Here is a 23,901-nt window from a genome sequence, read left to right as displayed (position 1 = left end):
GCACCTTATCCGTTTTTCTCTCACAACTACTTGATAGTAAAGCAAGCCATCAATTGATTTAACTGTCTATTGGAAACTAGAGTAATTAAGCTGGTACATTCACATGGAGTTTGAAAATAAGCTCCATCATATTCATATTATCAACAGTATATGAAAATTAAATTCATAACATTTATAAATATATTAATACTGATGGTTAGCATTAATTAAACATTAGAAGATCAATAGTTACTAGATTGTACATTAATAAGTACTACTTAATGTGAAACAACTCATTTCATAGTTTTTAAACCTGAAACAATTCAATTTTTTTAAATTTTTATTGTAATAAATTAGACTAAGTTGTAATGTATTAAAATTCATGAATTGAGTTGATAACTAAAAGAAAAATTATATTTTTTCCAAATAACACGAACTTGTACGAGCCCTCTAGATGCATTCAGATATTGATTTCTAACTTATATCTAATCCCCCTTCTTCATTAGTTGTTTATGTTGGATTGCCACATGAAGGCGCAGTATGTATTAAAATTTAAAAAATAATATTAATGTAATTTTTATGAACATGTAAGGCAGTGCTGGAGCCACATGTAAATAAGCTCACTTAGAGAAAATTACATGCCAAGGGTACAAGCAATTGCATTTGACACCCTTCATTTTGATATTTTAAACTTCAAACTCATTTAAGTCTTGTTTTGGCCAATATTCAAGTCTTAAAATACAATAAGTTAATTGTTCAATGATTAATCTAAAACATAAAAAATATCTTTAAAAAAATTACTAAGTATATAATTATTTATAAATTTTTAATTATCAAATTATTCTCTCATTTTTAATACTTAAAGTTAATTTATTCCTCCTTATCTAGTATCGTGGCTTTGCCACTAATGTAAGGGGACATGATCCATATTTAAAACTAAAAGTCATTAAATGAAATCTACCTAAACATCACCAAATATTTAAATATTATAACGTAAAGTATCCAATATTAATGGATCTTATAATATTTTTGGAAATCATGCAGAAGAAATATCTTGCCTTGGATGACTTGAATTAACTGGATTCATGAATGAGAGAGAAAAACAAATAATAAAGAATCAATACTCAATCCCTGGATGGATTGTAAGTTCGTAATTACCAATTTCATGTGTATGTAACGAATCAGATACTCCCCACAGTATAGTGCAACTTGCCGCCCGCCAGTGTTCCGTCTAGGGCAGGTTGCACCGTTGCGGAACCAAACTGTTACAGTATTTTCTTCAAATGTAATGTAAATCTACTTTCAATCGATCAACCCTCCCCACAAATGAAATCCACGCTAGGATTTGTTCTGGGCTATATGAAATTTATGTTTTATAGTATATTGATATATTTTTTTGACCGTGGTAGATAGATATATGGATGATTAGCTAAATGGGGGAAAAAAATGAAAGGGATTAGTCAACACATGAATAAATTACTATTACTAATACTAATAATGAATTAATTAACTTCCCACATAATTTAGTTTACGACGCGTGATGTAAACTTGGGTCTGATCTAATTTCCTCACAGGACGCAGCATCGAACGGTCAAATTTTGCTCCTGTGATGAGAAGAAACGGTCTTTGAGGAGCGCCAAGGACCATTTTGCTTCCTCTCTGATCTGAGATGAATAGTTTGAGCAGTGAGCATAGGACATAGCATTCAGACGGGAGCCTAAATACTGGGAAACTACTTCATTTTCATCTTCCCAACTCTCCAATTCCGTGGAGACCATCGCCTCACCGGATCTCTAGCTCTTCTGCCTTATCTCACCGGCTGCGAAGAAGCTGGGATGGAAGGAGATCCGACTCGTTGCTGAAACTTTAGGATTGGTCTCGGAGGCATACGGTTGCTCCGGCGCGTCCCTTGCGAGGATTTATACATTTTTTCATACACAGGAAGTTGGCGGTGATGAGAGGGAGCTGCTGGTGGTTGAAGTTGAATCGCCGGGCAGAGCATAAATTCCGGCAACTCCTGATTTCCTCAGTTAAATCGGTGAAGATCAAGCTTTTGCTCTGTTGTTGCATTGCGTTCACGCTGTTCGTTCTCACCGGCAAGGCGTCCGCCTTCGTGGTGTGGTCCAATCAGAATCCTGTTTTCACTCCCTACTCTCCTTCAAGGTTCGTGGATTTTGATACTGACGGACTTCAGTTTTTGGATCAATCGGTTATTGCTTTGTATATGTTATTTTCCACTTGCAAGTTCTTGTAGTTTCTATTTGGGGCAAGCGTATGAAACGAACCCAAAAAAAAAAAAAAGATTGCCTTCACTCCAGCTACAAGAGCATCTCTTAAATTACTTAGATCAGTGCAGTTTTAGGTTGAAATATTGCCGATAATACCATGAAACGGATCTCCAGCAGTTAGTAGTTTGTTTATAGCGGCTTCTATAAATGTTTTTTTTTTAAAAAAAAAACCTTTTCATGTCTATAGACTCGAGAAAAAAAAAGGAGGACAATGAATTGAGAAAGGTAAACGGAAGTTGCCCTTTTCAATAAAAAAATGAAAAATAAAGAAAGAAAGAAGGTTGGAGTTGTAAATTCATACTATGAAGTGGATATTGGCGTGCTTACCCTGGATGTATAAAGGTTCTAGAGCGGGCATATATAATCCGATAAGGCTGTTTCTTTTTAGTGCTATTGTGGCACGGTGATTGTCTGCTTAGGTAATATCTATGTCCTCTCTCCGACAAAGGTTGGCTTTTCAAGTCACAAGCCATCTGAGTTTTAAAATCATCGCTTGGGGATACAGCCGTTTAGTTGATTTTATGTTACCAAACTAGTAATTCATGACATGGGGTGCTGGAGGCCGGACCTTAAAACGAGTTCATGACCTTCAGGGTCTAGAGTTTAAATTACAACTTCTAGCTCTTATAGATTCATTTTTTTTTTCCTGCCTGAATTATAGATTCTTTTCAAATCACCATGCTCTTTGGTTGCTCTACGGTATAATTGCTTTTGAACTTGCTCTTGCTCTTGCTCTTAAATTTTATCGTGAATGACTATCCATTTTGTTATTATGGAGTCTGGATGACACGCTCCGTACCGTTTTCATGCCTTTTGAAGAGTACAGTGAGATAAATAAATATAGGCTTCTCTTAATTTTCATTTTCCTTCAGGTGCTGAGCTTATTATAATCGGATGTCCCCAAAGGGACGAGGTGTTGAGCTTATATAGCTTGCAATAGTAGGGAACTTACTTTTTTTCTATATTTCTTCACAGGAAAGGATATTCTATTGTAATGAACACATGGAAGAGATATGATCTCCTAAAGCAATCCGTCAAGCACTATGCATCATGTCCTCGGCTAGAATCAATACATATTGTGTGGAGTGAACCCAATCCTCCTTCAGATTTTCTTTTAAAGTTTTTACACCATGTAGTTCAGTCCAACTCTAAAGATGGGCGACACGTCAAATTGAAGTTTGATGTCAACAAAGAAGACAGTTTAAACAATAGGTTTAAGGAAATCAAAGATTTAGAGACCGATGCAGTCTTTTCCATTGATGACGATGTCATATTCCCTTGCCCTTCTGTGGAATTTGCATTTGATGTTTGGCAGAGTGCACCAGATACAATGGTGGGATTTGTTCCCCGTGCCCATTGGGAACATTCATCGGTATGATTATGTTTATGTTTTAGCCTGTCTACTGTGCTATCTGTCATCCCTTATGATCTAGGTCACATGATATTTCCTTTGTGGTTATGCTTTGTACAGAACAATGTTGGTTTAGTTTTGAAGTTAGGATCTCCAACAAGCATCATATTTGATGGTGTTGCCTTTCAACATTCTGTTTCAACAAAAAAAAAAGAAAAGAAAAAAGAAAGAAAGAAAGCAAATTAGTTTTTGTAGGACAAATAGGTTGGAGTTCCATTTCAAAACTACGCCTTATCTGGACGTCTAATTTAAAGAAAAAGTAAAACCAATATTGAATGTAACTTACTTGGGCTATATCAAGATAAGTAGTTGATTCTCACATAGAATATAGATCGCCATCATAAACAGGGGAGCTGTTAATTCATTGTTAGTGAGGATTGGATTTTAAATGGAAAGAAAAACTACAAGAAGCTGTAGTTTTGTGCCTTTCATCTGTACTTTCTTGATGTGAACTGTCGTTTCAATTTATTTAATCCTTCAACCATTAGAAGTTTGTCTGTCTTCATGCCTGTTTTTCTCTTATTGGTTTTGGTGAGATTCGTTCTGGGGATGGGGCCCATTTAGAATTCTTATGTTGACCTTTCAAGTTATTCAACTTGCTTGCAGGTAGGTGATGGTGATAAATTTCAATATGGTGGGTGGTGGTCCGTGTGGTGGACTGGTACGTACAGCATGGTGCTATCCAAGGCAGCGTTCTTCCACAAAAAGTATTTTAGTCTCTACACGAATGAGATGCCAGCCTCAATTAGAGAATATGTGACCAAGAAAAGGTTGTTTCTCTTAACAAATTAATTGCTGCCTTCTTGATTTAAAAAGACTTGAATATTTATCTATATTATCCGTGTTGTTCTTAAATGATTTTACCAGGAATTGTGAAGATATTGCAATGTCTTTCCTTGTTGCAAATGCAACTGGGGCACCACCAATATGGGTGAAAGGTAATTGCTATCTCCGAAACAGATAATCTACTTGTCCAAGAGATATTGTGAAGATTTGGCACCATGTTCTCCTCATACATATTTTAAGGATGATAGCCTCGTTTGCTGTTTTTTGGGTACAAAGGCATAATTATACCCTTTTTTACAGAGGCAAGAAAATGGAAATGCCAAATTCTGATGAACTACCAAATGTTCTAGCTTAAGTATAGGGAGAAACTATTTCTAAATTGTTAGAACGTATCTTACGTCTCACAAATGGAGAAGTTAAAGAAGGCATTTCTGCTGCTCACTTCTCCTCTATCATCATAGTTGTTCCACGCATGTCAATCTGAAGTCTCTCATGATTAAAAACCAGTTTTTGATTCATTGGCAATCAAATGCTGCAAATTGCTCAAAAAAAAAAAATCATTTCATTTATTTTTGTGAGTTGTGAATGAACGGTAGGGATGGATTTAAACTGCCTCTTGCTGAATCTAAATCTTGGGTGGGATTTTCACATTTTTCCATGCCCCTCTTTTGGCTACCTAGTGACGCAGTTCATCAAAGTATGTAGTCAGTCATCCCGTTATTACCAACTGAAGCTTATAGACTAAACAAGTCAGTGGTTGATTTTAGATTGTCCATCCATACTGCTATGTTATTCAGAGTGCTGATATACCCGTCTGTGCATAGATGCATGAACATATCATATTTACTGAACGAAACCTTTTTTACAATCTTCCAGGTAGAATATTTGAGATAGGATCAACTGGAATCAGCAGCCTGGGTGGTCACAGTGAAAGAAGAACAGAATGCGTGAACAGATTTGCTGCTGAGTATGGAAAGATGCCCTTGGTGTATACTTCAGTGAAGGCTGTTGATAGCCGCAACGTCTGGTTTTGGTGATGCCTATTTAGGTTTTTTCTTGGTAGCTTTAAAAAAATTCCACGATCCTGAGTTAGCTAGCTATCTGTTTCTTATTTTTAGTTCTGTAGTTTTATGATATGAAATCCCATACGCAACTCACGAATTTCTGTGGGGAAAGCTAGTATGTCAAATTCCTTTGATTGATTCATTATATAATTGACACCTAATACTAGGGCCCTGCTGCTGCTGCTGCCATCCTGGGGTGCTTTTTGTCTCCATATGTTAAAAGGTGATTGTAGAATTACGGGCTATTATATCCTTTAGTGAAGTAACTTGTTCATGAACTCTTGCACTCTGATCTTCCTTCTCATGTATTTACCCCTTTTTTTTGTGAGAAAAAGGTTCGATGGCTTTAGTTTCTGTAGGGAGGGGTGGTTCACTTACCATTGTTTTGACATGCTCCGTTTATTAGCATCTAAACTTATTTAACAAAAAGACTTGAAAAAAATTATTGCGCGTGTGATTTTTGTTCTAGGGACAGAGGTGGAAAACTGGTTAAAGTAATTTAGTATATGTAAGTAATGCCATGTATACAGACATTTCACTGACATCAATGAAAGCGATGAGGCGTGTTGGTGAAACGTTGGATAATGTCATATCAAAGTCAAAACTCAACATAACATCTCGCATCCGGGATGCGGATCATAGGACTGGGTCGAAGCCGTTGGAGTTTTCCGAGGAAGGAGAACAAGTTCCTTGTTCGCTGGTGCTCCAAATAAAACTAGCATACTTGGACTTGTAATGAGCGCTTTCAGGATCAACCTCCATTGCTTCTAGGTATCTCACTTCTGCTTCTTTTAGATCCTTTCTTACCAGACACAAGAAGTCGGCATATCTACTCAATGCCTCTGCATCTTGTGGCTTCACCATCACTGCACGCCTGAAGTACTCTTCTGCCCTGCGATTTCATATTCAATTTTTTTTTTTCCAGGGCAAGTAGGAAGACAGATAATCAGTAACCAGCAATGTACCTCCTAGAATCAAATGGATGAAGAAACTCGTGGTCGTGGAGTAAAGTAAATTCAATTTACAGAACTACTGCAAGATGCCACTTCCTCCATTTCTAATAGGCAATGACCAGCAGAGCTGTTGTCCTCTTAAGATGGAAGAGAGCTAGATAGAATATAGCAGAAGGGTTCTGAAATACTCACTTGTCAACGTCATGATAAACAAGGTAGAGGAAGGGTTCTGAAATACTCACTTGTCAACGTCATGATAAACAAGGTAGAGGAACTGTGCATAGTTAGAAAGCAGAAGAGAGCTATGAGGTGCCCAACTTATGTGCTCTTTGTAGTAGAGCTCTGTTCTTTTATATTCCTCGTATGCATCTCCTTCAAGCTCCACAGACACAGGAGCTACCAACATTTTCATTTTCTCGCTGTCCAAAGCCTCATTCCTTATTTCTTCTTGCAATTTATGAGCTTCCTCCAGCATCGAATTCCATAAAATCTCCTCAGAAACAGCGTCGACATAAATTTCTGAACCTTCTTCACTCTTGTTGTCGGTCAACGTCTGTACCTCTGTAATCAAAGGAGTGGCTGCAAGGGCATTGTTTTTATTCATCGAGAACATAGAGAAGTTCGCTAGGAGGACCATGGTATAGACCATAAGACTTGGTGTCTTGCACAGAATCTTCTGGAAGAGGCATACGAAGGAATCATCAATATCACTTTGGAATTTTCCCACCATCCCCTGCAAATCCTCGCTGTACATGCTTTCTCTTATTTGCAGGGCGTAATTTTGAAGCTCGTGGAGGATGAAGACCAAGGACGAGAAGGTCTTCTTCACAGAACAGGGAGTACATTTACTCGCTTCTTTCAGATTCTTTTGCCACTGCAGCTTCTTCTGAATCATCCGAATCGAGAAAGGAATTCCCAAATAGTTCGCTCTCCTTTCAAAGTCCGCGCTTAGCATTTTCTCTCTTTCTAGCCTGCGTGGTGGCTCTGGCTCAATGCCGAACACAGAAGGCTCCATAACATCAAGCTTCACTGTCCAAAATTGCTCCTTGGAAATCTTTCCCGAGCTATTTAGCCGCTGTATGTTTTGGGTTTCCTCACAGACTGTCTGAACCATTTCCATGACTCTCTCGTCATTTTCATCTGCTTCGAATGGGATATCCAATTCCTTCGCAACTTGCTCAACCAGATTCATCTCATCGAAACATTCCCCAGAATGGGCAGTGCAAGTTCGTTTTACTCTTTCATGTCTCAAAACCTGTGAGCCACAAAAAGGTAATCGATGAACCAAGCGCAAAGACAGAGCAACGTTACTATCACTGAAATGTCTCGGTGACCAAGAAGGAAACACAGAAGGTAGCTTAGATGGACGACACACAGAACGAGGGGCTCCGAAAAAGGAACTTTGCATACGCTTGGGACTCTGATACACTCTCAAACCCATATCCCAGAAGCTATGATTCACCGTAAAAAATTAAATAAAGAGGAAAAGCACGCCGTGGAATATAGTTACAAACCCGAGAAGCCGATCTTAGAGGGTGTCATAAAAAGTTCTCTTCTCATGTGCAGACTCGAATCAGATTTCAAGGGGAACCAAAGAAAGGAACAAGGAATAGAACCTTCGGCGAATTTAATGTACCCAGAAATGGAGAAGCAATCAAAACGTGAACAAATAAAAAATAGATAGCTATAGCCTCTGGGATATCGAACGGGGCGTTAATTGAAGGTATGTACATGCAAGGCGTAACTGTGGATTGTGATTTGTGTTAAATTGTCCGGAGACTGAAACAGCAAAGAAACTCCATGGAGAAGGTTATAATAAAACAGAGAAGTGGATAGCTTTTGCCTGTTGGATCGTGAGAATTCAAGAGTGTTTCAAGAAAAGCAGAAAAAAAAGGATGACAATTTCGGGGCAGGACATTGGTTTAGCTGAGCAACTGTTTGAGTGGATGACACGTGGGGCCAGGTTAGAGGTGATGGAGATTAACGTGGCGGTGAGGGAGGGAGACAGAGTTTGACAACATATATTCGATTTCATTAATAAATGTTTATTGAAAAAATGGATTTAATAATTTAACAGATAAATACAAATATAAAATGAATAAAAAGAAGTGAGACCTTGTTTGACATTCACTCTTGTTTTTTTTTTTTTGGCCAGAGTTTGACATTCACTTCACTGATTCACTTTATTACGTGATCCGAGTCATATTCACTGGTTGGCTATAATAATAATAATAAGAAGAAGAAGAGGAAGAGGAAGAGGAAGAGGAAGTCATATTCACGGGAGATCATGGCCAATTCCTCTTTCATCCCGGAACCTGTCTCTCCTATTTCTTGAGAAATTATTACATATCGCCAAATGTGGCTTGCATGTGGTGTATGGAATCCAATAAAGCTTGCTATGACTTTTATGTTTATGTACGTTACTACCTCTGTTTTTATATATAAAATATTTTTAATTAAATTATACGAATCAATAAAAATTTGTTACCTAATTAAAAACACAATAATATTTTAATTTTTTTCTTAATTATTATAAATGAAAAATAAATCTCTTTTTTTAAAGTAAATTAATAAAAATATTTATCTTTTTTTCTTTTCAATTTAATAAGAGTATAATGATTCATTCATTACAATCATGCTAACAACCCTTTATAGTTAGGGACAGAAAAGATTTTAAAAAATTTTTTATATATAAGGATGGAGGAAGTATATTATATCCATATACCATAAGTGAGTTTTGGAAATACAACAATATGGTTGGCAAGTACACTTTGTTGGATTGTCAAGTATGAGTGGTCCTCATTTGGTGTGAAGAGAAATTCTTACATAAATAGAGTTGGGTTAAATAAGAAATATATAAGTAAAAATGTCCCATAAACTCAATATCTTAAAATTTTGGGTTAAGATATTATGTCATATTCATTTATATGCGCTCTTTTGAAATTATTAGGTAACCCAGCTATATTTTCTCCTCTTTCGATATGTTCTTTGGATCTAACAAGTGGTATCAAAGTCAAATTCTAAAAGGAGACTCGATGTAAAAACAGTGAAAAAGGCCTTTGAAGCTTATATTGGTAGCAGTTTGACGTCTTTAAATTGTGGATGAATATGGGAAGCATGGTTGTGTGGTCAATGATAGACTCACACTTCAAGAAAAGACTGTTAGGTTAGCAAGTGTGAGTGAACTCTACTTGATGTGGAAAAAAAGTGGGCTAGATAAAAGATATAAAAGTGAAAAAGATTAATAAACTCAATGCTTTTAAATTTTGAATTAAAATGCAGCATCATAATCATTTATATGTGTTCTCTTGAAGTGATTGGATAACCTAGCTATATTTTTTTTTTTTAAGATATTCCCCAAGCCCAACATACCTGGAGGCAAGAAGGAAATGAGCTTGCGTGTGTGAGGAGGAGGAGGAAATAATGGTGAGGTTAACAATTTCTTTTTCTGAAAAACAACATGATAAAATTATAGTTAAGATTGTGCATTTAGGATAGAAAAAGCATGGACAAGAAGTCGTTGAAGTATATTGAACCGAAAAAGTAAACAAACAAAAAGGTCAGCCAGTTGTGTAGCCGTTGAAAGATAAACATGGAGCTTGTTTGTTTTTTTGTTTTGAAAGCTATTTTTTATTTTTAAAAACAAAAAAATTAAAAAATTTGTTTCGATAAGTGTTTTCCATTTAATTGTTTCCAAAATTATTTTTATTTTTTTTTAAAATAAAAAAATAGAAACAACTTTAAATTATTTTTGTTTTATTTGTAAAATATACTATATTTGATTATTAAAAATTATAATTACCTTGATCAATTTTTATTATTAATTACCATCATTAACTATCTATAGCTATCAATATCAATCCATTTTTCAATTCTAAAACTACTTTTTAATTGACATAACGAATTTTCATTTTATTTTTTTAAAACAATTTTAAAAACTGCATTACAAAATAATTTTTAAAAATAAAAAATGAGAACATAAACCAAACAAGCTCTAATATGTTGGGTAGCTCAAGCTAGCTAACTATGTCCAGTTTGACCTTAATATTTTGTATTTCATTGTCCCTTAGATTATGAGATATTAGTGAATTTGGATAAATAATTTTTTTATTACTAACAAGTGTTTCTTCTTTATACAAACTAACAGGTGTCTTTTCATTAAATAGGCACTAAATGTAAGTATTTTATTATTATCACCTTTTATATGATTTATTTTATTCATAGCATGTTGTAAAAGCAGATTCAGAAGAAGCTCATATTCAATAGATGAGTAGTCCTTGTGTATTTAAAAGAGTCACACACACACACTTGCAATCTAACTAAACAGACCCCTTAACGGTATGATTCTCTTGCCAAAAAGGTAAAAAAAAAAAAAAACTAAACAGATCCCAAACCTAATATATCGCAAAAAGAACCTACGTTATTAATAATCAAATATGAAGAACTCATCTGATATATGCATGTGAGGAGCTATAATCATTGAATGGCCGCGATTGAGATTCAAATTCAGAATCAAAATCTTTTTCTCCCCCTTATGGTAAGAATAAAAAAAAGGCTTCTGATATTAAGCAATTACATATTCTGAACCTAGTAACATTCACCCTGTCACACACCACCTTACATTCAAAAGGACGTAAACACCTTAGCTTCTGTAAGAGAATTTGGCTTCTTTTGATTTTAAAGTTTAAAAGGCATTTATTTCAAAATTAAAAGTTAAATGCTTATGTTAGAGTAAAATACTGTGACTCACCTCCCTTTTGCTTTACTAAAATTATAGAGATATTTTTTCTGTAACATCCTAATTTTTATTTAAAGATTTAATTGTGAAAATTGAGGATTTAAAGTAGCATTATTGTTATTTTGAGGTTTAATTTAGGAATTAATTTATAATTGAGATTATTTGAAGTTAATCAAATATTTAGGCACTTAATTATGATTTAAGTTGGGCCTAAGATCATATATTAAAGTTGATTTGAATCCAAAATAAGGATTAGACCGGATTGGATACAAATTATTAGGTTTAAGTGAGATTTTATTTCATTGTGTTATATACCGCATCACATGACATGTATTGTAACGTTCAAATTTTTATTTTTGGGATTTTAGTCATATTGAGTTATGATTTCATGGTAATTAAAACTCACCATATAATCACTTGAGAAAAGATAAATTATAGAAAAAGACAGAATTAAAAATATAATTTGAGAGAGAGAGATAAAATTTAAGATCAATATACAATTTGAATATTAAATTATAAATTCGAGTGATTTAAATCTTATACTTATAAATAACAAATATTAAACTTTAAATAATTAAATATGAAACAATTTCGTCCACCGTTAAATTTAATCTAACGCCCGTTAATTTGAGCAAAAGGACAGCGACGTGGAGGTCCATTAAGCCTTCTCCATTTAGTCCTCATCCAAATCACAAGAGCAGGTCCTCTTCTCTCTCTCTCTCAGTCTTCTTCTTAAGACCTAGACATCTCCTCCTCGCCATCCACAGAGCTTTGACAAAGGCCAGAGCGAAGAGGTGGAGCATTGTGCAGGGGTAACAACAAAGGGCCACGTAGGCGGCTATCATCCCGTTGGTGCATGACCGGCAATACTTTCCAGAGCACTTTATCAGATCTTCGCTGTCGTTGACACCACCTGCCCTTGCTCTTCACAAGCTAGGTGGGGTCGGATCGAACAAGTTTACAAGGCAAGATCTGTGGGAAATTTTACTAATTATAGTGTTTCGTTGCTGGGAAAGTTCATTCACTTTTCATCCTGCAATGTCCGAGGATCTAAAAACAAAGTATTTTAAACCCAAGCTTGAGTTCCAATTCAGACCCAAAAGAATGATTGTAGCAATTATTAAAACTAATATGTTCAATATTAAAAAAATCAAGTCCAACCCAGATCTGAGTGACACGAAATGAGACTAAACCTGATCCAATTGGATGCTTTTGTAGGCAGGAAGCAGGAAAACATGCACCACAAGATCCTTCGATGGCTATCATCTATTTTCAGATCTCTAAAAATTAGATAAGCAATCTAGCCGCCCTTCTTATTTTTCCTTTTGATATTTTTGGAATCTAATAAGATAGAGAAATTTAAAACTAGAAAAATTTTAAATTTGTTAGGTGATTGCAACTGATTATTGAGCTATTCAAAAAGCTAAAAAAAATTATATTTAGGGTCTATATGCACATGTTTTGTCCAAATCATTGATTTTGAGAACTATAGAATAGTTTTTAATATTATGAGAAACTCGTGATAAACCAATAATGATTTATTTATGAACTAATGGGCTAGAAAATTTCTCCAAAAGTTACTATTTATAGATAAGTTGAATATAAAGATTAGAGTTGAATATATGAAATTTAAAAATTGGAGGATAAACTCTAGAGACAGAATTTGAATCTTATGGGGGAAATTTAAATATAAGAAATTTTTATTAATTTTATTGAGATGGAAAATGGAAAAAAATTGTAGAAAATGATTTAAGTTAAAGGAAAAAATAGTTTGGAGGTTAAATGGGGAACATTGGAAACTATTAAATTTAATTTTTGGATTAAATAAATTATTTAGACTTATTAAATGATATATTTAATATTACTAATTTTTGCAAAGCAGTATTTGAGTTGGTAGTGTTTAAGAACATTTTGGCACATATAGTTTTACTTTAAAAAAGAGATAACAATGGTTATTCTTTGTATATTGTAAAAATATTATTTTATATTATTATATTTGTAAATTGTTTTGGTAATTTTGTACCAACTGAGGGCTTGTTAGATTGATTATGTATTAGAAATTTATGTTTTGAACTATCTAGCATGTTTGCATGATATATGAAATTATAGAACTACTTTATTCCTTTCAAACATGCCAGTTTTTGTTATTTGATGACAAGATTGTGGAAATAATTTTTTATAAAGGTTTAATTCTGTCAGGATGCTTGTTTGCTTTAGAAATTAAAAATAATATGATTTAAATTTTTCAAGTATGCTTGCACATTTGAAATTATTTTTTTGATGTGATGCATTTGTATAGTGTATAAGAGAGGATATGTTCATATTAGATGTGTCGGAGATATTAGTAAGTCACCACCAACGACCTCCTAGTTGACATTTCTTATTAGGACCCATTTTCCTTAATTTAGGACTATGGAACATTGGGCACCTTTTTTTTAAGGAGGAGGTTTAGTTTTGTAGCCAATTCATTGTTGATCAAGTATATCCTCAAGCTAGACTTTTGCTAATGAATAAGGTGAATGGAAGGTATAAGGGAGGATCAGGAATGGTGTCATCTATTGTATAATTATTTTTGACATACTTTTGACTTGTAAAAATAATATTCTTTCTGTAAACTCATTTGTGAACTAGCTTTGAGAAAGGTATTATTTATGTAAATATATTTTGCAAAATGAAATTTTAAATTGGTTTGTTAGTATATTTAGAATTCTTATTTGTTATTGAGACATTAAATCTCATTTATTACTTCTTACTAACTTTCATGTAAGGCCTTCGATAGGTCATAAGAGAAGGGGTTAGAGAATTAAGCGATAACTCAGTTGTTCTATAGCTGTCACATATGCTTAGTTTACACTTTGCTCATTTCCATAACCTAAGAGAGTGTATTTAAGCTATTATTTTATCAGTTTTGAAACATTTCATTAATTGTGGTATTTTAGGTCTCACGTAATTATTTTAAAGAGTTATTTTATTTGACTTTGAGCTGAGGCCTATCCTTTTTTTGTCTTAACTGAAGTCTCTTTTTGTGTTTTTTTTAAATTTATGGATAGGCTTAAAAGCCTCAATTGTTTTATTAAGATTCTAGTGTCTAGCTGGCAAGTTTACATTATAACACATTGATTTTTTTTTTACTATGGTATCTCTTTTTCTAAAATGGTTGTTGACTTTAAACAAATATATTTATATTTATAGAAAATCTTTTTCTATCATAGTAAACCCTTATAAAACTATTTTGACTCATAATTATCATGGCATACTCTTTCCTACCATGATAAGATTTTAAAATATTAACTTTTTTTTTATCATGGTATACCATTTACTACCACGGTAGGCATTTGGCCAAGGTCGTGATTTTATCCTAAGTCCAATTATTTGGATTAAAAATATTAAATTTAGCCTAAGTCCGTTAAAGTCTTCTAAAAGAAAGGAAGTTATAGAAAAAGTTAGTCACGAGAAAAATGAAAGTGAAGGAAGTTTTGGAGACAACTGCACCCAGTAGCCCTAGAAAAGTATAAAGCCATGAGAAAATTGACTCTTCATACCAGTAAAAGGACTAGCCACCACACACATATGGTTCACACACACACATATGTTGTCAACAACTACAAACACTTTGACAACTCAATTTACTTGCTCAGTACAAAAGTCTTAATCTTATGTCATTCCTTACTTCGTCTAGTATGACTCCTTATATCTTTAAACAAATTTGACACAGCACTCTTACTACACCACCCATTCAATAGAGAAAAGTGAGTCCTCCAAAACCACTAGAGTGTTAGTTTTTAGCAGAACAATATTAATAGCATGCCAACTCTTTTCTTAGTTTTTTTCATCTTATATTTGCTGTAATTTTCTTTCTTTTTTTCATCATCACAATCATGTTTGCTCTCACTATGTATGTTTTACATGTTTCTCCATCTTTATTGCTCCACTCTCTTTATTATTAAGCATGTATTTAGAAAAATTGTGATAAAGGACTTTGAAAACTTACCGTTCGATTCTAAAAGTAAAAAACATTGTACATTTTGAGGATATGCTCCTTTAGCATGCCCATACAAAAAACGCCGGAAACAATGGGATTTTGATAATTGTCTTTAGTTCATTCTACCATGCAGGGCATTACACCTTCTTTTTTTCAAAACATACACTTTAATTTGATTTTTAATACCATTAGGAATATTCTATTAAGGGCTCTAAAATATTTACTTTTCACTTTTAATTATGTTGAAAATTTTACAATTACTAATTTACCCTTAGAATTGTATAGACTCTCAACAAATTTAATGAACTATAAATAAATAATTATGATAAAATTTAGATAAATAATTTAAAAATATTGTGTGAAAGTAATAAAATTTAAATAAATATAAACCTAAATTATAATAACTAATTTATCTCTTATTATATTAAATACTTGTTTCATTAAGTTTGTTTATATTTGTGTTTGAAATATTATTTTACTCAAAATGTGTTTTTATTTTTAAAAATTTTAAATAAATAATTTTGCATAATTGATAATAAAATATGAATAAAAAAGTAAAAAAATATACTCCGTCATTCAAAAATGTAAGGCATTTTTTGATGAGTTGGATGTTAAAAAATATAAGGTATTTAGAGTCTTTCAAAGTATAATCATTAACTTTTTTTAAAACATAAAAAAATATTATTAGATTAAAGACAAGTAACTAGTTTATTGTGGGTTTAAATACTTTATATTTTTTAAATGAAGGGAGTACATTAATTTTTTTTTGGCATTTTAATACTTTTTAGATAACATTTATGTTTAAAGAGGAGTATTTTGATTTAACAAATGTGACATAATAGTTAATCAACGGTTGTATGGATAGGAATGAAATGTTTAAAGTAAAGAAGAGGTTTGTGTTTTGTGATTATTGATTCTATGAGAGGTTTAAATGGGTTTTTAAAATACAAGGGTGGTGACTGTAATTAAGAAGAAATACAGGAATGGTCAATGTATTTTTTTTTCCTTATATATATTTTTTTAAATTTGATGATTTTTTTTTTGTTTCCCACGTGTATCCTCTCATTGGATGAAATTATGTTCAAAAGTAATGGATACTGTCTTAATAAGAATTTAAATATTAATTTATTATGTTATAAGAAATTAATCACTTTCATTAATCTCAATTCTCATTAGTATTGAGTTCGTGGTTGCAATGGAATAGAAGAATCATTCTAAGCCCAATGATTTGTTACATCCTTCGGCTTAAGACTAATGGGCCCATTACATAAAAAGGCCCTTTCTATGGAGTGCGTTATTATTAATATAATTAATAGAAATTGTATAAAGTCGACGGAACTTTTAAAGCTGGTCGAGCGGATGTTGAAAATGGACTCAGTGTAAAACTTATCTAGAAACGCTCTCAAATAGTCCATGATTAACTGTTAACTTTGACTTTCTTTGTGATGAAGATTCTTAACCTATATTAGACTTTTCAATGTATTTTATATATTATATGTCGAAATATATTAAATTATTACGAATTTTTTTGTATTTTTGAATTTCATCCTACTGTATATTACTTTAATTTTCAAATATTATAAATTAACTTGTTTTTATGAATGATAGCTTGATCCTAATTCAATTAAAACTACCTTAATAAATTAAAAGCGAGCTTTGATTATTGTAAACAAAACTGTTTCTTTGAATGTCTACAAAAAGAAAAGCAACTTCTCAGAATTTAAAAATAAATTGTTGACGACATCAACTGAACTTCCATTGGTTTTGAAGAGGAAATAATATATAATAATGATAAAAAGGAATTGATGTATTGTTTGCTGAGGGAGTAAACGTAGAAAAATCAAGAGGGCGAGAGACACATATTGTGGTGCCACCAAAATTGACTGCACCGTTGCATGTTTCCTTAATTTCCTGCCTCCTTCCTTCCTTCCTGCTTGGTTTCTTGTTTTTAATTCATGTTTTATGGTTTTTGTTGCGTCACATCACTTGTTAGGCCTCATCCTCACTTGCCAATTTTATCACTTACTTTGACCCGATTCTATTTAAACACCACAAGCTGCTCATTTCTTGCAACTCTCCCATGTTTTCATTCTAACCACTTTATTTGAAAATGGTGCCAAAACCATACTAGGCCTCCGTTTGGTCATTTGGATACCTGCCTGTCAACTTTAATTTGATTGAATTGATTGAAATTCTAGAGGGTCTTGAGTTTTATTGACATCAAGGATATAAGAAGATTAGTATGTACAACAACTTGGTAAAAGCTCTAACCTTGATTTGGATGAAAAGAAAATTTAGGAAAAAGGAATGTTAGGAGAGAAAAGCTTCAAAAATAATACATTTCATTCCTATTTTTCTTCCACTTTCCATCTCATTCAAATCAAGTCCAACTTTCTTAGGGCTCAATACTAGGGAAACCATCCTTTGATTTATATCTTTAATGGGACAAGGGAAGTATTGACTATCAACATGTTTTTGGTTAAGCTCATGCCTAAGCTAATTAGCTAGCTCAACATGAGCATGCTTTTTAAGTGAAATTACAAGATTAGGAATTTTTCTTTCTTAAATTATTTGAATCTCTTGCTATACAATGTTTATGGTCAGCTCAATATTCATAAAATTGAGTTCTTCATCACTTTTTCTTGATGTCAGAGGCTCTTGTGTTAAAACTTATGAATTTGAGTCCAATGAGAAATACAAATCCATGCATTCAATATATATTTCACGTGACATGATACTAATTTTTATCAAATCTAAATCTAAAAAATTACATTGAAAAAAATTAGAAATTTATGAGTTTGTTAAACTTATATATTTGAAATTCTTATAATTTGAAGTTTAAATTTCTCAACAAAATAATGTTGCTACGCACAAATATAACAGATAAGATTAAAAATGAATGCACTTGAGGTTCATTCATGGGACGAATTCAGAAATATTTTTATTAAAAAGCAATACTTTTTTTTCCTCACTATGGACGGAGAAAGCTCTGTTTTATGTTTAATTTTCAAAGAAAATTCTAAACAAAAATACTTTTAAGGATTTAGTTAATTTATTTTTCATCTATAGTTTCTATCACAGAATATACTTCTAAGTCCGAATCCAAAACGAGAGCAATGGAGAAAAAATCGTATTGAATATCTTATAAACAAAAACGGATAATGATACAAGCTCTTACAAGAATAATTTAATCCATATTATAGAAAAGAATTCGTTTTTTAATATGCCTAATTTTCTTCACGCGTGTCTCAATATGTTAAATTACTAAATTATCCCAACAACACCAGCACTAGAATTAACATCGGTGTTCGTTATCCCAAAAGTACCCCAGGAATGTCTTGGCAGCATCCAAACTGGGAAAATAGGTAGGTTCCAGATATATCTGACTCAGCGAGTCGCCCGAGTCCGACCTCACACCGACCCGGTTACAACTGGCCTCCGAGCTCCCCATCACCACCACCAGCACCTGCTTGTACGTGAAGAAGAACCTCTTCATCGCCGATTCTATCCCCTGCATCGCCTGAAGCAACTGAACCTTCTCGAACCTTCCCTTCTCATTCTTATCCACGTACAGCTTCATCGCCGCCTCCTGAATCCTCGGCCCTCCCTTCGGGTCCGCCTCCACTTCCAGTATCTCCGGCACTTTGTGCTTCAGATCCCTGCACTGAGTCGTCACCTCCACCAGCTCCTTCGACCGGAAGCATATCGCAGTCGTCTCCCCTGTCGATCTGAGCGACAGCTGGCTCTTCAGACGCAGGAAATCGTCGGGGTCCATCAGAAGGTGGAGTTCTTCGATATCGGCGAGAAGCTTCCAGATCCGCTCCACCATGTAGCAATCGTCAGCGGCCTTATCAAATCTCTTGCTTCGGATTCTCTCGGTGATTCTGCCAAGCAGCTGGCGGGTGACGTGGATCCATGACTCTATGATCTGGTGCGTAGTGTACACCGTCTGGTTCTCGTAGCTCTCGATGAGATCGTCGTTCGGCGCCTTGTTCAGGGAATGAATCTCGCTCGGCTTGCATACGGCGTCGTACCGGAGGCTTGGTTTTCCGGCGATATTCATCTCACCAAGACCCAAAGTGTAAGGGCACCTCCTCATCTGAGATTCAACGGTGTAGAGGATCCTCTGCGCCACGTCCTTGGATTTGTACCATGTGGCCAATCGAGGAAGCAAGCTAGCCTCGCTGTAACTCACGCCCTCGCTCTTGCTGAGGTCAGCCGTAGGAACAGTGCCACGTGTATCGGGATCTTCTTCGTCGTCCTCGCAGAGGATGGAGATGGTCTCGATCTCGGCCACGGCGAGAGACTCAATCCGGCGGAGCCATTGGCGGCGGTTGGCGTAGGGTCTGGGGTCTAACAAGACGGTGAAGAGTAAGCGAAACGTAATCTCGAGCGCGTGTAAGGCAGGCTTGAAGACGGGCTCGCTCTTCCAATCGGGGAAGTCGTTGGAGCTCCATAGCTTCCTAAGCTGCGGGAGGCGAAGATAGTTGTCGTAAGCAGAGCAAGCCGGGGAAGAAGAAGCAGAGATATCAATCGGGTGAAACGGCGCCGTCAAGGGTGGAAGCGACATGACACGGGGTATATCGGAGGTGGGGGAGAGCTTGGTGGGCATATCGGAGTTGACGATGTTGGATTTCCAGTGTAAATCGACCATTTTTTTTTTGAAGGTAAGCTGAATATGTTTGAATTTGGATAGAGGAGGGAAGAGAAGGAGGGATATTTATAGTGGGAGTTTAGATGCAGATAGGTGTTGTTGTAATTTTGAAGAAAATAACGAAGAAAGACGTGTGGACGGGGGCATACGCAGGTCAACGAGGAACCAAGGGATTTGAATATGGAGGCCGGTGTGGAGTGGGCAAATATGTATTTAATTAATTATATTTTGAGCATAAAAATGTCAGGAATAATTTTAAAATAATAATGGGGGAATGGAACCGTACTAGAAGCTTATCCAAAAACACCAAACATGGACCGGTGATGGCTCTGTTGGATTTTGAATGTGTGTGAATAGTGGATTCGTTCCATTGGAACCCACTCTCGTGTCTCTCCTGCATTCCAACTGCACCAGTTGGCCATTTTTCCCCGTTGTATTCAACAGTAACCAGATAAAAGTAAATTTTTTATTTTAATAATATATTATTGCCGACAAGTTAAAAATATTATTATCTCACTTGTTCATATTTACGTCTATGTACTCCAAGATGCTAAAAGTTTTCTCTTATTATAATCTATTTTTTTTTATGTAAATCGTATCCTATGTTAATCATGTCTGAAGATAAAAAAGTAAAATAAAATTAATGCATATATTGACTTGCCGGGTTATGTATAAAAATATGGTTTCCTGTGACTCGATCGAGAAGATTCGAGGAGACGATGGATTTGCATTTTGGATATATCTTTTGTGTGAAATCGATAATTCGGCATAAAAAATTAGTATCCTCGTTTCCTCGTTATAACGCAGCTGATTTCTTCTTCCTTTCTGTTTTATTTTACGGCTAACTTTTCATCATCGGTGGCTTCTTTTCCTAATCTCTCTTTATTTTTTTTTTTTAAGGTTTTCATTCATCCATATCAACAAAGGTGTTATAAAAGGATAGAGATAAATGAGACACTTGCAAATTCGGACCAGTCCACTGACAGTTGTGTGGTGTGCCCCAAGTGGCACCGACGCTCCGAACGTGTGTGGTGTATATATATGTCATCAAAACAATTTCAAGGTTGTAAGTAAAAGATTGGCAACTTATAAATCGTGTACCTTGCGGCCCCATTTTGTTTTTGTCTTTTTATGTGTAATGAAAATGATAATTATTGCACTGTTCGGGATTTATACTGGATGGTGGGATTTATTCATTGAATGGAACCTTGTATAGTTATATACCGAACTACACTATATGACTTGTGATTTGTTAATCAATTATAATTCTTTGGAGGTAATTTTTTAGACACATACATATATAAATCATTGTCAGTGTTGAACCACATACTTCAAGAGTATAAATTTGAAACTTAATTGATACTCCCTGATCCTATTTATAAATTTTTTTACTAATCTCATCAATATTAATACATTAAAAGTATAAAGAATAAAAATAAAATAAAATTTTAAAATATAACTCTCAAGCAAAAATAAATAAATAATATAATATTATTTTTTATCTTTATTTTTTTATTTTTTAGGGGTGGTTTGAGAATTTTAATTTAAAACAAAACAATCTTATCAGTTAGTCACTTGTAAAATGGATCATATTATATTTTTAAAAGGTGATTAATATATAAGGCCGGAAGAGTATTATGTTATATATTCATATTCAATGAAATAAAATCAGGCTTCTTAGTTTGGCCGATAAATTAGCTGTATTCAATCAATCTGTTCAACCATTTTTGTGGACCAGCTATTCAACGAAGGTTCAAATCTTGTCCCGTATAGACTGGGTTTTTACGAGTTAGTCAAGGTTTGGATCTGGACAAATTAAATTGCTCAAAGACAAAATTTATGAAGATAATTGTGTGGAATGATCTTATAGAAACAGCCCGTAGGAGAAAATTGTAAAGGGGGGAAATTTATCAAAAGATTTATACCTTAGAACATTTAAATTAAAATGCAGGCTTAGAATCGATATTTTAGGTCAAAGTTTGGCTGAATATATACGAAATGAACGCGGGACTTTTGATCAAAAGTGCAATGATTAATGAAAATTATATACTTTATATCAAAGTGATTAATATAAGGTTAAATTAAAATTTTATCCTTAAATTATATGTCCAGAACCATTTAAAACTTTAAACTCATTTTTGATATAATATTTCTCTTTAATTTTTGAAAACAATCTAATGTCTCCCTAACTTTAACAAAAGTTAAATTAGATTATTAATTAACTAAAAAATTATAAAAAAATGATCTCAAAAATTACAGAAAAATGATCCAAAAAATTTAAAAAATTTTTATAATTTTTTATCAATCAACTGTCAAATTTAATATTATTTAATGGTGATAGAAATATTGTGCTGTTTTGAAATATTGGATAGCAATATTATATCATAAACAAGTTTAGAATAATAGATGGTCTTAAATTTATGGTATAAGATCAAATTTGGCATTTAATCCTTAATGTAATAAAAAGACTGAGTACTCACTTGTATATGCTTTATATAATTTAATGCACTAATAATATGAATAACGAAAATTTGTTATAGCGTAAGGAATATATAAAAAAATTGACATGTGGTGATTTGATTAAAAACAAATACTATGAATATATAAAACGAATTATATTTGTTCTTTAACATAATATGAAATTTAGTTGGATGATATGAGTATTTTTTTAAGTTGAATAATGGTGACTTGATGTATGAAATAATTAATTTTTGTAATACTTGCAGCTTAAAAAAACGGTGAGATGAAATATTGGAGAAGGCAAAAGAATGAAGAGGAGAATGATTGATTTTAAAAGTGAGAAGCCAGCTGCGTGACCGCGTGAGCGTGGGAAAGCGGCCGCCTAATTGACAAGGTGGACGCCATGAACCCACGTTTAGGCTTTTTTTAAAAAAAAAAAATAAATGATAATTTCATTCTCATTAAACATGAAGAAATTATCAATATCAATTTAAATAATTATAATTTCATGAATTTTTATTAGAAATATGATGTTTTAATTTTAATGCAACCGTCAGATTATAATTTCAATTTTTTTTACAACCGTACACTTATTTTGAGAAAAAGTCATTAAAAAAAAGGAATTGTCATTAATTGAATTTTTTAAAAGCGAATTGTTGGAGTATGCAACAGCTTTTTAAAATGAAGGAGACGTGTATTCCACACACGGTGGAGGTTCCCCATAAAGAGCACAGTACACTTATCTTTAATAAATAAATAAATAAATAAATAGTTAGACGGAGTGAGTCAAGCTTCTTTCTGAAATAGACTGCACCGGATTTCTCCCTCCGACTGCCCCGCCCATTGCGGCGTTCCCTTCTCCCGTAACACGCTGCTCCTCCTTTACTTCACATTTATCCGAACATTTCATTTACCAACCAACAACACTTACCTATTAATAAATGTTGATTTAGTTTGATACGGATTGGATCCACAATTCATAAAATTATAATCAGCCTTCACATTTGATTTATCTGCCTCCTTTGTATGCTCGCAGCATGAAAAATATAGTGTTCGGTTAACCACTCTTTGGGCAACTGAGAATTTAGAACTTTTGAGTGTGTGTTTGATTGTATGTTGGACACATAGATACGCACTGTCTCTCAATTAGGCCTCCCGAGCTCCTTGAGACCTCAACCACTTACTCTGCTCCCTTTGCCTCCTCTGCTAGCACACCTTCACTACTGCATACTGCAAGCTTCTCCAATATATATATATATATACACACACATATATTCATATGTAAACAATGTAATCCTCCCAGGTTCTTTCATTGGTTATTATTTATATTGATATTATATTGTGTCAACTATGTAGATAATTCTTTAAATTAATTACCTCTACATGCATTCCCATTGCAGAACCATTTCATCTAGACACACAATAAATAAATTAAAGATGCTGCGTCAAAAAGCTGGATGCGATGTTTCTTTTGTACTCATTTGTCGTTTCCCATTAGGCCATTTTTCTTTGGTAAAATCACAATCAAGAACCCTTGTAGATGATTAATTATGCTACAGGATCAAATCATTCTGATATTATTCTAT

At 33.7% G+C, this 23,901-nt stretch overlaps 3 protein-coding genes across 4 annotated transcripts; 1 reads left to right on the top strand and 2 right to left on the bottom strand.

Annotated features, from left to right (window-relative positions):
* The first annotated feature begins 1,539 nt into the window (after positions 1 to 1,539).
* LOC129302415 (glycosylinositol phosphorylceramide mannosyl transferase 1) lies at positions 1,540 to 6,892 on the top strand. Of its 2 annotated transcripts, XR_008591279.1 has the most exons (8): positions 1,540 to 2,142; positions 3,243 to 3,639; positions 4,285 to 4,448; positions 4,546 to 4,616; positions 5,341 to 5,751; positions 6,059 to 6,299; positions 6,454 to 6,696; positions 6,747 to 6,892. XR_008591279.1 is itself a non-coding variant. In XM_054941289.1 (5 exons), the coding sequence occupies exons 1-5, from the start codon at positions 1,934 to 1,936 to the stop codon at positions 5,499 to 5,501; spliced, it is 1,002 nt and encodes a 333-aa protein (XP_054797264.1). In that variant the 5' UTR covers positions 1,540 to 1,933; the 3' UTR covers positions 5,502 to 5,886. The 2 variants fall into 2 exon arrangements, 1 of the variants encoding a protein (XP_054797264.1); XM_054941289.1 differs by lacking the exons at positions 6,059 to 6,299; positions 6,454 to 6,696; positions 6,747 to 6,892 and having other exon boundaries at positions 5,341 to 5,886.
* Positions 6,015 to 8,344, bottom strand: LOC129302414 (uncharacterized). Its single transcript, XM_054941287.1, has 2 exons — positions 6,724 to 8,344; positions 6,015 to 6,420 (listed from the first exon to the last, which is right to left on the bottom strand). Exons 1-2 carry the CDS (start codon positions 7,920 to 7,922, stop codon positions 6,165 to 6,167), a joined length of 1,455 nt encoding a protein of 484 aa, XP_054797262.1. The 5' UTR covers positions 7,923 to 8,344; the 3' UTR covers positions 6,015 to 6,164.
* Positions 8,345 to 18,305: 9,961 nt separating this feature from the next.
* On the bottom strand, positions 18,306 to 19,927 carry LOC129298911 (nematode resistance protein-like HSPRO2). Its single transcript, XM_054937353.1, has one exon. The coding sequence runs from the start codon at positions 19,853 to 19,855 to the stop codon at positions 18,497 to 18,499; it is 1,359 nt and encodes a 452-aa protein (XP_054793328.1). The 5' UTR covers positions 19,856 to 19,927; the 3' UTR covers positions 18,306 to 18,496.
* Between the last annotated feature and the right edge of the window lie 3,974 nt (positions 19,928 to 23,901).

Source organism: Prosopis cineraria, unplaced genomic scaffold (assembly GCF_029017545.1).
Source record: "Prosopis cineraria cultivar Desert tree isolate PC_DT_omini unplaced genomic scaffold, ASM2901754v1 PC2, whole genome shotgun sequence".
NCBI lineage: Eukaryota > Viridiplantae > Streptophyta > Magnoliopsida > Fabales > Fabaceae > Prosopis > Prosopis cineraria.
This window is presented reverse-complemented; position numbering and strand designations above follow the sequence as displayed.